The 15,560-nt window shown below is 37.0% G+C and overlaps 1 protein-coding gene across 3 annotated transcripts in view; it reads left to right on the top strand.

Annotated features, from left to right (window-relative positions):
* MCTP1 (multiple C2 and transmembrane domain containing 1) overlaps window positions 1-15,560 on the top strand; it is a 473,957-nt gene that overhangs the window by 275,552 nt on the left and 182,845 nt on the right. For all 3 annotated transcript variants that reach the window (XM_090276498.1, XM_090276497.1, XM_090276499.1), the window contains 2 exons: window positions 5-175; window positions 2,804-2,934. In XM_090276498.1, coding sequence (XP_090132624.1) covers window positions 5-175; window positions 2,804-2,934 — 302 coding nt within the window. The remainder of the gene's footprint in view (window positions 1-4; window positions 176-2,803; window positions 2,935-15,560) is intronic.

The raw sequence follows: 15,560 nt of genomic DNA, 5'->3' as shown, positions 1-15,560 counted from the left end.
AAAGTTTCAGACCCAAAGTTTACGTCTATCAGATGTACACAGAAAATCACATCTTTGGCGAGGAATAGTCAGTATCACGTTGATCGAGGGGCGAGACCTCAAGGCGATGGATTCAAACGGGTTAAGTGACCCCTATGTGAAGTTCCGGCTTGGGCATCAGAAGTACAAGAGCAAGGTGACCATATCTCTTTTGTGTTCCTGTCAGTATTTGGAAAGCAGCAATTAGTTAATAGTCATGTTCTGGAAGATGAAAACTACTCTTTTTTAAATACTTAACAGAACTTTTGAACATCATGTCAACGAACAAGACCAACAATGACATTGCATCTCTTACTTTATGTGCTATGTGACCTTGGGTAAACTACTTAACCTCTGTAGGTCTCAATTTCTTCATTTATAACACAGGAATGAAAGTAGCAACTATCTTTAACAACAACAACAAACAGGCTGCAACAAACCTAAGTCAATGCCTGGCACATAAAGTGCTCAAAGAGTGTTGGCTACTCGTATTATTACAACTAGTACTAGTGTCAGTACTACAAACAGCACAATTTTACCTGCCATAAAAATCTGTGTAAATTACTCTGAGCCATTTTTCAAACTGCTTTTCACCAGTGCAGATTGAAAGTTATTTTAAAATTTATTTAGAAAACAGAGTCCTGCTACCTCTACTAGCAGTGAGCCATAAGGCAGGTCAATTTACCTCTTCATGCCCCAATTTCCCATTTGTAAAAATGAGAATTAAAGTAATGCCTACCTAATAAAGTGATCGAGAAGACTGAATAAATATTCAATACGTGTAAAGTGCTGAGAATTCTGCCTTGCCCATAATAAATACTTAATAAATGGTAGTAGCAAAAGAAGAGGAAGAGTAGCAGCGGTAGTAATAAGTATATTGTGTAATAGCAATTATATTAGTAGTAGTATATTGAATAATCATATTTTTATCATATTATTGAGAGAAGTAATAATTAGCAAAGATCATAGTAGTTATAGTTATATTCGGGGCACGTGTCTTATCTTTGTTGTATTCAAATTCAACCTCCTTAGTGGTAAGCATCTACAGCTGCTAGTCATAGAGCTTGGGGCCACTAATCACATTCATTTCATATTAAAAGTCACTTTCTACCCTGATGGGAATATCTTGGCCTTGACACCATTATTTTAATGAATTGTTGATAAACAGCCTGCCTGGGTTCCTTCTGGCCCAGGAAGTTTTTGTCACCACCTAAGGTGGCTGGAAGTATCACAGAGCTGACTTGTTAGCGGGCAGTGGGAACTGTTCTCAGGCCCATCAGTTATCTGACTGAGTGCCCACATGGAAGGGGAGGGCATCATTTCTGACCTGAAAGAAATCATAGAGGAAGGACAATCCTAAAAAAGAAACTGAAAAGTTATGCACTTTATGACCAAGTAAGTAAAACAGACCACTCCCCAAAATATCATAGGAATTCATTTGAGCCTAGTTCCAAGACATTTGCATTATCATAGCATCTATCCAACACCATCTTTTTTTTCTGCCATGGGCTTAATAACACACTTTAAAGAAACTCCTGATTCCAAGAATAGGTACCTGTGACCACTTTGCCTTGTCCTTTATCAATTAACATCACTTCTATGTTCTGGTAGGCTTAAAACATTACTTATTTTTATAGTTCTGATCTTTAGGTATGAAATATGAAACCCTCCTATGGACACATGTCTCTCTTTGCTCTTTCTTTCCATGATCTATTGCTGATTAATTTCAGATTATGAACTTTAAAAATTGTGATTCATTTGTATTACCTTTGCACATAACATACTTCATTGCTTTCAGAGTCTTTACATCTGAAGATCTGTCTCCCATACATTAAAAAGAGAAAAGGCCACTGTATGCTCTCCTGATAAAAAGGGAGATTAAGGAAACAAATATGAATGTTGTTTAACCCCATGGAGAATGGAATTTTAAAGGAAATCAGCATGGAATCACTTTATTCATTGATTCTACCAGGTGTCTTATCTGAATATCTGAGTTACAAAATTGTACTTCACATAAGATATCTTTCCTGTATGTGCAACATGAAAATTATATATACACACATATATTCATATTAATTCACAAACATTTTTGAGATATTGTTCTAAGGAAAGAGGTCTGAAGTTTTAACCAAAGACTTGACTTAGAGTCTAGATACTAAAATGTAATGACCTTGGATAGTTCAGTCACTTAAAACTTCAGGTCTTGGTTTTTCCATATATAAAATGGAGATGATACATCAATGCTGTAATTCTAGGATATGTTTACCTGACCCCAAAGTTAACTTGCTTTTTTCTCCTACTCCCATAGAACTTTTTTTTTTTTTTTAATGTAGTCAGCTTGGGAATTCTCATGTGTCAGGGAGTAAAAAAAAAAAAAAAAAAAATCTGGGAATCCTCAGCTTCCTTTATTATAAGATGACAGATGAGTTATATCTTTATGCATTAACTGGTTATGTAAAATAAATGCTAGTGTCTGAGTGAGCTGTATTTCACTTATAGACTATGTTTTTGTCTTTTATATATCATACGTATCTCTCGTCTGTTATTCAAGATGATGAGGAGGTAGCTTTGGTTTTCAGGACACATCCCTGAGGGTTCTTTCAGACAATATGCAGTAAAGTTGCAAGAGATCTAATGACTCATTTTCATTATTTTTGGAAGCTTTGTTCAGATCTCACGCTTACATGCCTTTCTAGACAGTACCTAAAGTTTGACTAAATGTCTCAAGTTAAATTTTTTAAAGACTGATATTGATGAGACAATAATCCCTTCTTTGGTTTTGCAGATAATGCCAAAAACTTTGAATCCACAGTGGAGAGAACAATTTGATTTTCATCTCTATGAAGAAAGAGGTGGAATTATTGATATCACTGCATGGGACAAAGATGCTGGGAAAAGAGATGATTTTATTGGAAGGTTTGTGCAATTTGATGTTTTTGGTTCACCCTAGGGAAGGGGAATTTTGTTCAGAGAATATTTGCTTTAAGTCTGGTTACTGTAAATGATGTTTGCTCTTTGGAAGGAAGGGATCTTAGCATGGTAAGGCAGTGCTTGGGTGAACTGCAAACCAGGTTTGAAGACTGACCAGCAGATGGCAATGTTGACCAGTTGATGGATAGGCTATCCAAATTTCATGCCAGAAATTTTCTCCAGATGTCAGAAACATTGTGCGTAAAAGTTAGGGGAGTTGAGAAAGAAGAATCTCACTTCATATAAGATACTTAAAGGAACAAAGAGTATATTCATAGTCTTTAAAGCGATCTGAGATTGTATTAGTTTTCATAAAGCATATTATTACTGTAAAATGCATTGCTTCCTAAAACTCTCCATAAGGTAAAGAATCTTTGCAATCTCCTAGGAGTTCATAAATTGGTAGTGAAGGAAGCATTAAGTGGCACAGATCATGTTGACCTGATAATTCAGTGACGGAAGGACTATTCTGATGCTCCCATGATACACCTGCACAAAGTTATTTTGAATTCCTGCTTAAGTATCTGAACTATTTTCTCACCTTAAAATCTACTTTTATATTTCTTGATAGTTTTATGTGTCTTTGTAGAAAAGCATATTGAAACCTGCCAACACTGAAGTAAAGCATGCTGCACAGAAGAATTTGTTAGTTCAGAAAATTCTTTCTTCATGTAGTTTACGTTTCCAAGTCTAAAAGTATAGCCTGAAAAACTGCATGCATATTAACAAATAGGACTTTATGCTAGAAAAGCAAGAACAGGAATCTAATCCAACATATTTATATCTTTTTTATTTTTTTAGGGGGGGTGGTATTCTGATATATATGTTTTAAATAATGGTTTTCTTCATAGGATTATAAAGTGAGAGGTCAAAGATGAACTTCCATTAACCATTAATATTTTACTTATAAAGTGAAATGAGAAAACGACCACTGTAACTTAATAGTATGTCACACTTTGATCCTTTTTAAGGGGCAGACCTTCATTGCATTATGTTTTTAAGTAAACTAGTAACCTAGTTGGAAGTGTATCCCTCCTTCTTCTCTGGCTGTTGGAGGTGTTTACCACCCACAGACAGTTCCTGGCTTGGGCTTCACCTGGATTGTTGGATGCATTCTTTATGCTCTTGCCTATCACACAGGAGAACCCAGCTCATAGAATTGGAGTCCTGGACTCCTTCGCCTTCGACGGCGCAACTGTGTGCTCTGCTTCCCAGTATCCTGGCTGACTTGAAACTGGCTTGTGCAGTGATTCCAAATGCAACCATTAAAAATAAGGGTTTTTCAAACTCTCCTTCATTTTGAATGACTTATTTTATTTTCAGTTACATGTTTTTTCTAAATATAATGAAAATATAAACAATAAAATATCTTAAAAATAAAAAATAAAAACATAAATATAATGAAAACTTATCTGGCATCTGCCTCACTAAAAAACAAACAAACAAAATGCATTTTTGCTCATATGCCAAATATATCTTCCTATGAAAGCAATTTGAACCAAAAACATTTTTTTAGGGTAAACAATAGCACAGGTGTGGACAAGATGAGTCTTAGGGCACCATTTGAGTATCAGTTTAAACCACTTTACACAGCAAAGAGAATTATTTTGAGATAATAAAAATGGGCAATAGAAACTTGTTGTGCACTCTGCTAATTTAACAAAGATTCCTGTTGCAGAACAAGGAAATGATTATAGTATATCACCATTTCTAATCTATTTGATGTCCAGATAGCACTAGAGAGTCTAGGTTTCTAACTTTATGTTTTTTAAATTGTACTTTAACTGCATCCTGCCACTGAAAAACAACATATTATTATACCTAAGTTGAGGCAAGTAAAGTCACTTGTATTTATGTAAAGCTGTGTGGTAACAGTGGAAATAATGCAGATTATAATAGAATTCATTTTTCCCTAGAATAGTTGAGAAGAGAATTGACTTAACTCCCAAATAAATTTGAGTTTTAAGGGTAAAGTAATAGGAGCAAAAACTGTAGTTGTGGTCTTCTGTCTTCTTTTGCAAGCTATCATTGCAACTCTCTATGTATTGTTTTTATTTATTTATTTTCTTATTTTTATTGAAATATATTTGACATATAACTATGTAAATTTAAGGTACAGAACATGTTGATTTGACACATTTATATACTGTAATATGATTGCCATTACAGCTATAGTTAGCAACTATATCACATCACATAATTATAATTTCTTCTTTGTGGTGGGAATAATTAAGATATGTTTGTATTAGCTTAAAAGTTAAATGCTACTTTGGGAGTCAGCTGGTGGTCAATGAGTAAATTCAAAATTGGTCATGGAGGGTAATACTGCCCTTTCAATGCCAAATAACCTTTTCTAAGGATACTGCCTAAATTCAGTCCCAAATTTGATAACCCTTTGTATAAACTAGATTATCTACATAGACTAGTTTATTATGTTATTTTACCCCCTTTATTTTCTCATTTTGGTCATATATGCTGATTTTTGGAAATGTGTTTTGTAAATGTCTACTCAATAAAAGGGCTTTTTTTCCCCCCCTCACAATGGAGGTCTCCTGTGACTTCCAAGTTGTTGAATCCAATGACCAGTTTTCAACTTCCTCTTTAGCTGGTCCAGCAGTGGTGGACTTGGCTCATCACTTCCTGACCTTAAAGTATGTTTCCACTTGGCCTCCAGGATACCAGACTGTTTTCCTCTACCTCGCTGCATGCTCTTCCTTGGTTTCCTATGCAACTTCTTTCTCAGCTTCCTCCTATTTTGGTTCTGGAGAGCTTCGGAACCTACTCCTGCATCTTCTCTGTCTATACTTGATCCTGGGGTGACTTCATTCACTCACGTTTGTCATACCATCTAAGACTGACAGTGACAAAATAACAGCTCCATTCCATGACTTGCCTAAACTCCAGCTTCCCCCATCCAACTGTCTACTTGATATCTCCTCTTCAATGTCTAATATGCTTCTCCAATTTAGCAGGTTCAGAGCCAGACTTCTTACCCCTACCTACCAAGTCTGCCCTTCCTTCAGGATTCTCCCTAGTTTGTTGCTAACATCAAAAATCTTGGACTCCTTTTTGATTCATTTCTTTCTCCCACTCTTCATTAAATCCATCAGCAACCTTTTTCTTCAAAATAAACTCAGAAATCACTCCTCTCATTATCTCAATCATTGTGATTCTGTTTGAAGCCACCATCAGCTTTCATAGAGACAATAGCAATAGCCTCCTGCTCTTCCTTCCACATAAACATTAATAAAATAATTAAACTCCTCTTCTCAAAGCCCTTCAGTTGTTTCCCATGATCATCTGGATAAGACCAAATTCTTTATAGTAGTTTGTAATGCTCTTCATGATCTGGCCCTGTGACCCCGCTACCTTGAACTTCCGTTGTTCGATTCCTCCCTCCCTTCACACTATTCTAGCCTCTTCACTGTTTCTCGAGCACACTGGATGCTCTCTCACCTCGGGAACCTTCCCTCAGTCTGTCAGACTCTGTTCTTGGGTGTTCACCTGCCTTGCTTCTTTATCTTCTTTAGGTCTGTGCACTAATGTCATGTGAGAGAGGCACCCATACCAACCCTATTTAAAACTGAAACCCCTTTTCCTAGACATTGCCTTTTCCCTGTCCTGCTTTGCCTTCTCAGTTGAAGTACTCACCACTTGACAGACCCTGCTTTATCATTTATTTCTTGTCGCTATAATGGATGCTCCATGTAGATTTTGTTCCATGACAATTTTTGAGCGTTTTGTACACTGTGGCAACCTCGATGACTAGAAAAGTATCTGGCACATAATGGGTATTCAATAAATATTTGCAGGACTTTATATGAAGCTTGATTTAACATTAGAAATTATGGCTCTTCTTCTCTAAATAAATACAGAATTTGATACCAGGTGCCAATGAAAAGGCAATTAGAACAACATGTCTTAGTGGAAAGTACAAAGTTTCACCATAATTGAAGAAAGATATTTGCATGTAACTTAACAGGGGAGAATTCATAAGTTAAAGTCTAAAAGCGTCTGAATAATCTTTATACTTAAAAAATACTGAATTGTTATTTGAAAAAAACTACACGTTTATCAAGATACACGTATATATCATAACTTTTTAATCATTATACTATCTAAAGAGTTAATGCCATCTGGTTGTTAAATTTTGCACAAAAATTAGTTTACCATGAGTAGAAGGGAACAATAATAATAATGCTTTACAACTTAAAGGGCATTATTATACTATTACATCCATTAGTTCAACATTAGGGGATAATGAGAGTGGTTCATGTAATAATTTTACAGATGCAGAAAGTGAGGCAGATAGAGGTTTAGAGGTTTCCTCTACTGGGTGACCTGACACTCAAATCCAGGACTTCTCAAAAGTCCATGCTCCTTTCACATCGGTTGTATATTCAGTATGTTCTGAAGTGATTAAGTGCTCAATAAAATGCTGAGTAGTCAGTAAACCAACTTAGGTGTTGTACACTACCATACTGCAAGTTTAAAGAACAAATTTTACCTGTCACCAAACTACAAATTTCAAGTGAAGGTGAAATAATGTTAATCTGCATGTAATTATTTAACTTTCTGATCACCTGCATTTTGGCAGGCAAGACGAACTGCCACCTTTACGATAATCAGCTAATAAATCCTCATGATTGTTACACTTTTATGCAGAGCAGTAATCTGAACATTGGTTGCTGACAGCTGCGGTAAATTGCCAAGAATGAGTGCTGTCAGAGAACAAGTTTTTTTTATGAACATGCAGAATAAGTAAATCCTGTGTCAAGCAATTTTATTCAGTTGAAGTTATTTGCAATCCAATATAGCAAGATTTATGGCATTATTTATTAGTGTGCAAAATGCTTGTTTGTCTGTAAAGTGGCATTGATTTGGGGTACATATATTTTAGGTTGGTGAATTGCTACTGACTTTACTTGTTGCGTTGTTATCAGGACCATGGCTGCCCATGAAAGCAAAGAGTTGCAGCTGTAAGGTTGAATAGAGAGCTCTATTTCAACAACATTTTTATTAATGTTATAGCATAAGAAAAACTTTTTCCAAGTGGGCAAGTTGTGTATGAGAAAAAAATGCTTTCAAATTCTAAAATCATGAAAATAAATCTATACCTCTGTACTTCATGCTGAAGGAAAGAAAATTTGCATACATAGGTATATTCAGGTATAGTGCAGGAATGACATTAGATATTAACCAGATTAATGTTTTCAGAAAGCTGAAGGTCAGTGCATTTGAGCATTTGACATTCTATTGATTCTGACTTGCAATGTTTTTCATTTGTGATACCAGCACTACAATGATTCTTTTACATCCTATACAGATAAGGGTGGGAGCAGTCCCGATGCATTATTAATTTGAAAGCACATAGATAGATCATCAGGAAATTCAACACTGAAGAGAATTTTTTAATTAAGTCATTATATACCACCATTTTTCTTACTAAGAGTTGAATGAAATATTTCATTAGGAAGATGGACAATATTTAAGTAAAGATGGAAGTGTGTCATTGACATTTTTCTTGGTTTTTCAAAATCTCAACCTTACCCAAATGTATTAGGTTTTAATCTATTTGTTTTCATGGTTACTGTTTTTTCTTCTGAAGATTTTCTCATAAAGTTTATGCTCACGACACTATTTCTTATACAATGAGCAACGTTTCCAAAGTGTATATTAAGTGGTTTATCTTTGAGTCAATGAATGGGAAATTTCACCCATTTACAGAAGTATGCTCTGATAGAGCAATGCCCCCAAAGACAATGGGACAGTGACAACTACTGACAGGAGAAAGGATATGACAGCATTGGCATTCTGCAGTGTGAGAAATGGCATAAGACTTATGCATAATTCTAAAACTTGAAAATGCTTTACCAGTTACATATTGAATTCTTTACGATGCAAAATTTCAAGGAATTCAGTACAATATTGATTTATAATGTAAGATTTTATAATATATTATATATTATTAGTTTTACTGATATATAATAGTTCCCATATATGAAGAAATTTCAAAAAGGCTTCATAGTTTTATTGTTAAATTTGGACAAAGTTATGTAAAATATGTTTTTAAAAATTACCATCACTAAAGTAACTCTATAATGGCTTCTGTTTTTATTCAGAAGGCTTTGTTTTTAAATGCCTTGCTAATCTTGATGGCTTCTTAATATCATTAGTTAATACTTCAAGGCACAACATACACTTAGAAGTTCATTGTTAAAGAGAAGAGATGTAAATTTCTATTTCAAATATCCTTCTTGATAATTTTGCATTGTTTTGGCTGAATTCCTGTTAGATCTAATTGTAGCACATTTGGTGTGTAAATCAGAATGTGGCTGACATGGAGCAGCTAGAAATATCAGCTCTGCATATTCTTGTTTATCATTCTGTTCACTTGTGCTTGTTCAATTAGCATTATCTTCAGCTCACAGTCTCTTTACTGGGATCTTTTCAAGCCAATTGTCCATTTTGTGAGGATTAGTTCACTTAAATCTAGATTTTGTAATCTGTAAGTCCACTTAACAGGACATATGCCAACTGCAATTCAATGAAAACAAGTCAGCGAGTAAGGGGCAGCTGGCAACCCCTCTACGTTATGCAGCTCCTACTCTCCACTCAGATACTTGCAGGCCACGCATGACACCTGTGGTATAGGCCATCTGTGTTAATGCATACATAAAGTATTTATAAAATGGACTCCTGTCTTATTTTTAAATTTTTTAAAAATATATTTTGTTGATTATGCTATTACAATTGTCCCAATTTTTCCCCCATTGCTCCCCTCTGCCTGTTACCTCCATTCCCTCCAGTGGTATCCCCCACTTAGTTCATGTCAATGGGTCATGCATATAAGTTTTTTTGCTTCTCCATTTCCTATACAATTCTTAAGAGCCCCCTTCTATTCTGTACCTACCAATTGGTACTGCTTAATCCCTGCACCTTTTCTCCCATTCTCCTCCTTCCCCCTCCCAGCTGCTAACCCTCCAAATGATCTCCATATCTATAATTCTGTTTCTGTTCTAGTTGTGTGCTTAGTCTCTTTTTTCAGATTCAGTTATTGATAGTTGTGACTTTGTTGCCTTTTTAATGTTCATAATTTTGATACAGTATTCCCTCACTTATCGCGGGTATTACGTTCTAGATCCCCCTGTGAAGCAGGAATCTTACATTTATTCTACATTCTTTGTTGTTGTTGTTGTTGTTGTTTAGTTTTTATTTCATAATCATAAACTTAACTCTGCAATCCAGCTAGACTTGGAAGGGGTAAGGAAAATATGGAACCCAATGAACTGCGGCGAGAGCACGAAGATTACAGAACATTTCCAAGCAGAGAGGGGTGAAGGGGTGCTCTCCTGAGCCACAGAAGGAATGGTCTGGTGGTTAAGATAAAACCCACGTCAAATGTATTAGAGTTGTCCACGGTCAGTAATGGTGATCTTCTTGCTGGTCTTGCCATTCCTGGACCCATAGCGCTCCATGGCTGTCACAACACCCATGCCATCTTTCACCTGGCCGAAGACCACATGCCTGCCATCCAGCCACTCGGTCTTGGCTGTGCAGATGAAGAACTGGGAACCGTTTGTGTTGGGTCCAGCATTCGCCATGGACAAGATGCCAGGACCTGTGTGCTTCAGGATGAAATTCTCATCATCGAATTTCTCCCTGTAGATGGACTTGCCGCCTGTGCCATTGTGGCGTGTGAAGTCCCCACCCTGGCACATAAATCCCGGAATAATTCTGTGAAAGCAGGAACCTTTATAACCAAATCCTTTCTCCCCGGTGCTCAGAACACGAAAGTTTTATGCCGTCTTTGGGACTTTGTCTGCAAACAGCTCAAAGGAGATGCGGCCCAAGGGCTCGCCGTCGGCAGCGATGTCGAAGAACACGGTGGGGTTGACCATGGCTGGATGCGGGAATATCCGGGGCGGTGGTGGCGACGGCGTCTGCAAGGCCTATTCTACATTCTTAAACCTACATAACTTTAACAACATACATATACAGTACTGCAAAATCCCACGATATAGCGAAAAACCTGCAATAAATAATTAAATATAATATTTTTAAAAATCCTGCGATACAGCGAGGCTGCGATAAGTGAACCTCGATATAGAGAGGGACTACTGTATTCTTTTTCTTAAATAAGTCCTTTTAACATTTCATGTAATAATGGCTTGCTGATGATGAACTTCTTTAGCTTTACATTGCCTGGGAAGCACTTTATCTGCCCTTCCATTCTAAATGATAGGTTTGCTGGTTAGAGTAATCTTGGCTGTAGGTCCTTGCTTTTCATCACTTTGAATACTTCTTGCCAGTCCCTTCCTTCCTGCAAAGTTTCTTTTGAGAAATCAGCTGACAGTCTTATGGGAACTCCTTTGTAGGTAACTCTCTTCTTTTCTCTTGCTACTTTTAAGATTCTCTCTTTATCTTTAACCTTTGTCATTTTAATTATGATATGTCTTGGTGTGGTCCTCTTTGGGTCCAACTTGTTTGGGATTCTCTGTGCTTCCTGGACTTGTATGTCTATTCCCTTCACCAAATTAGAAAAGTTTTCTTTCATTATTTTTTCAAATAAGTTTTTAATTTCTTGCTCTTCATCTTCTCCTTCTGGCATCTCTATGATTCAGATGTTGGTACGTTTGGAGAAGTCCCAGAGGCTCCTTCATCTATCCTCATTTTTGAATTCTTTTTTCTTCTTGCTCTTCTGATTAAACGTTTTTTTTTCTTCCTTATGTTCCAAATCATTTATTTGATTCTTGGTTTCATCCCATCCACTGTTGAGTCCCTGTAGATTTTTCTTTATTTCACTTAATGAAAACTTCATTTCTGCCTGGGTTTTTTTTTTTTTATGCTGTTAATGTACTCAATGAGTTCTTTGAGCATCCTGATAACCAGCATTTTGAACTCTGCATCTGATAGGTTAGCTATCTCCATTTTCTTTAATTCTTTTTCTGGAGTTTCATTCTGTTCTTTCATTTGGGCCATATTTCTTTGTCTCCCCAATTTGGCAGCTTCCCTGTGTTTGTTTCTGTTTATTAGGTAGAACAGATTTGACTCCCTGTCTTAGTAGCACGGCCTATTGTAGAAGTGTGGACCTGTAAATTCTGTGGGGTGGAGCCTTAGGTGATCGCTTGAGTGGAGCAACCCATTTTACCGCTTTGTGGCTCTTTGTCAGGGAGGGCTCAGAGAGGGGACAATGCTACTACCTGGCTTCTGGAGGTTTGTCTGGGAGGAAGCTGTCTCTCAGCACTCACATTTCCAGTCACTTACTTTCTCCCCATATGCCATTTGTGCCCTTCCAGCTGTTGCCCTGGTGCTGAATCCCAGAGGGCATGGGTCTGTGTAAGTCCTGAGTCGTTGTGGGCCCTTTAAGAGGAGTCTCCTGGGAATCCACCAGCTTCTTCTGCTGCTCCAGCCCCCACTGGTTTTCTAGCTAAAAGTTACAGGGATTTATCTTCCTGTCACTAGACCCCTAGGTTGCTGGGTGGTCTGGGGTGGGACTGGAATCCCCTGCTCCCAACCTCCCTGATTTTTAACCACCACACATGAATGTGGGACCACCCATTCTGCCACCTCTCTGTGCCAATCCACATCTGTGTGTCCCTGTGCCTCTCCACCTTTCTCCACGTCTCTGCCCCTCCTCCCCATCTGGATGAATGTGGCTTATTTAAATCCTTGGTTGTTGGACTTCTATACAGCTCAATTTTCTGACAGTTCTGGCTGATATTTGTTTTGTATTGTAATTGTAATTTTTTCTGTAGTTGTACGAAGAGGTGAAGCAAGTTTACCTATGCTTCCATCTTGACCGGAAGTCCCTGAAAATGACCTGATTTTTAATTTATTTAAAAATCCAAATAGTCTTAACATTTACTTCCTGCACCCCAGTGGACTCATACCTGTAATTAGCATCCAGGGTGCTAAGAACAAAACTGTTTCAACTGATAGGAATATTATCGGTCACTGGCTCAGGCATGGCAGATAAAGAGGCAGGAAAGGAGAAAGGTGATAGAAACACTGAAATTTTTCTCTGTGAACTCTTAGGGGAAAATATCACCAAATAAATGAGACATAATCCTTTCATGTGGCTAAATGCATATAGTTTTTTTAGAAGTGCAAAGAATTTTAAGCTTTGACATGGAAGTGAGGAAACGTGGTTTGAGTTCTTGCCATCACATAAGCTCTCTAAGCCTCAATTTCCCCTTTTATGTGTGCAGATTTCAGTAGCCCTGGAATCTTCAGGTTTGAGTTTGTTTTGATTCTTCTGTTGATCGATTGATAATTTGGGCTCAGTACTGACAGTAAGTTTTGTAATTTTCCAGTATCAAACTAATAAAGCTTATGTGATGATAAAACTACAACACACTGAGTCTGTGGTAGTTCTGCAAATAAAGATGTGAGAAACTAGAAGGCTTACAAAGAACTGAATCCCGCAAATTTAAGAGAGACCAGACACATAAGGTACTTCATAAATACTGAATGAATGAATGAATGAATGAATGAAATGAGTGTTGGAAATGAATCTAACTGCTTTCTAGGAAGACGATATAGAAGTGATAGATTGAGAGCATTATATGCTAGTTCTTCTTTGGTGCCATCACCATGGGTAATTTTTGGCCTCTGAAATTTTGCCTCCTTGTGTATAAGTACTTTAAAATTTACAAAGCATCTACTGTATTCCAAGTTCTGTGCTAGGTATGCTCGTGACATCTCAGGATGTTGACACTGAAAGCCAACTGCAGGTTATTTCAATGAGAATTAGTAAAAATTAGCAAAGCAAAGATAGGCAGAGAGGTTGCCTTGTCCAAATACAAAGAAGCAGTTGAGCTCTAGCATGGATGGTGAAAGAATTATAAGCGGTCTGGAATGACTCAAGTAGTGAGTCAGCAAGTGACACCCAAGCTGGTGGTGGGTTTTGAAGAGCACTGGTATCTTGCTAAGGATGTTTCATAGGTGGTGGGAAGTCAGGAGAGAGACACATCAGGTTTGTGTTTTAGACATCTGTAACTGAGGGGGTTGAATTTCATAAATGGCTTTTGCCTTAGCCCAGGTTCCTTAGGAAATAGAGCTCAGGACAGTGACTAAGTGCTGATGCTTTAATGGGAGGTGCAATTTCAGGCATAGCAAGTGAAAGAGAAGACATGAGGCAGGGAAGACCAGGGAGCGATGCAAGATGGTATGTTACTGGGCTGGCCATTTTTTCCTGCGTTTCAGAGACAGCTGATTGATCAGCAGGTGCACCTACTTAGCTGCACATGGACAGGCAATATGGAGAATTTCATTTAAAATGGCGTCAGAGGGTTACTCCTGAGCCGAGTTTTTAGATGAATAGAAGATATGTATAACCTCAATTATCAAGAAGAACCTTGAAGTCATTAATTCTTTCTTGTCCAATATATTTGTATAAATAGACATTTTCTACATTAGAATGATTAAAGTCAAAATTCTGAAATGTTAAATATAGGACAGGAGCTGAGAGTATTTCTACGAATACACTGATGTTGAAAATTTAGTTGCAGCAGAAAAGCATAACCCCCCTATAAAGTTATAGGTTAATTTAAGTTTTATTAGTTTTAGAGTTTTTAAAATTCAATTTGTAATTTTCTCTTCATTTATCTTATAAGAACAATAGCTTACAGCCTTCTTCCCTAGTTTATATATATTTAAAGCATAAAAATTACATGATTCCATACTTTAAAACTGAGATAATTTTTTCTGTTTAAAATGAATCCAGATATTACTCAGTTTAAGAACCACTGCAGACAGCATACACTTCCTCCTGGGATGCACAATTAGTTAATGACAGACTGGTGAAGAAAAAAAGTTTCTAGATCTAGGATTCTAAAGTCCTAAGTTCAGATCCTAGCTCTGCTAATAACTAACTATATTTTCATTGAGTCATGTAAGTTCTCTGTCTCTCAGTTTTCTCATTGGTAAATTAAGGAGATTTCAAGGATCACAAATCCTTATGACTATTGGAACCGGGTACAGAATTAAGTGAAGTAGGCCAGGTATAAATAATAGACAGTATTGGGGACACTAAGTAAGTCAGAGGACATTTAATCTACCTTCGAAATTATTTAACTTCCAGACTTTAACAGTACAGGGAAAATTAACGAATCTATGGAACAGATTTGCAGTATCTGAACCAGATTAGCTTTAGGGCATCTTCCCCAACTCTAAAGTATTTAATGCAGAAACTCTAATACAAATGAGAAGTAGCCCAGCATCTAAATGACCAAACGGTAATTGGCATAGAAGGAAATGCTCTGGAAAGCTTCAGTGTGTTTTGGTGTTTTAAGAGTAACGTAGTGTCATGCCAAAGAGTGAAGCAAGGACTGGACTGGGAAATGCATGATCAAAGTGAGTGAAGGAAACTTCTTGGTCTCAACTTTATCCAACCAATAGTACTATCTAAATGGTAATCTCTGTTCAATTCTCTAGTATCAGACTCCTAATCGAGCCCAAAAATTCATTCACATTCAAAAAACTGTAGGCTAGGCACTGTGCCAGATGCTGGAAAGATCCATAGAAAATGATATTGATGTTTTTCTTTTTATTAGAGAATACATTTGATT

Source organism: Furipterus horrens, unplaced genomic scaffold (genome assembly GCF_987537825.1).
Source record: "Furipterus horrens unplaced genomic scaffold, mFurHor1.1.pri manual_scaffold_5, whole genome shotgun sequence".
Classification (NCBI taxonomy): Eukaryota; Metazoa; Chordata; class Mammalia; order Chiroptera; family Furipteridae; genus Furipterus; species Furipterus horrens.
Note: the sequence above shows the minus strand (reverse complement) of the source record. Positions and strands in the feature narration are given on the sequence as shown.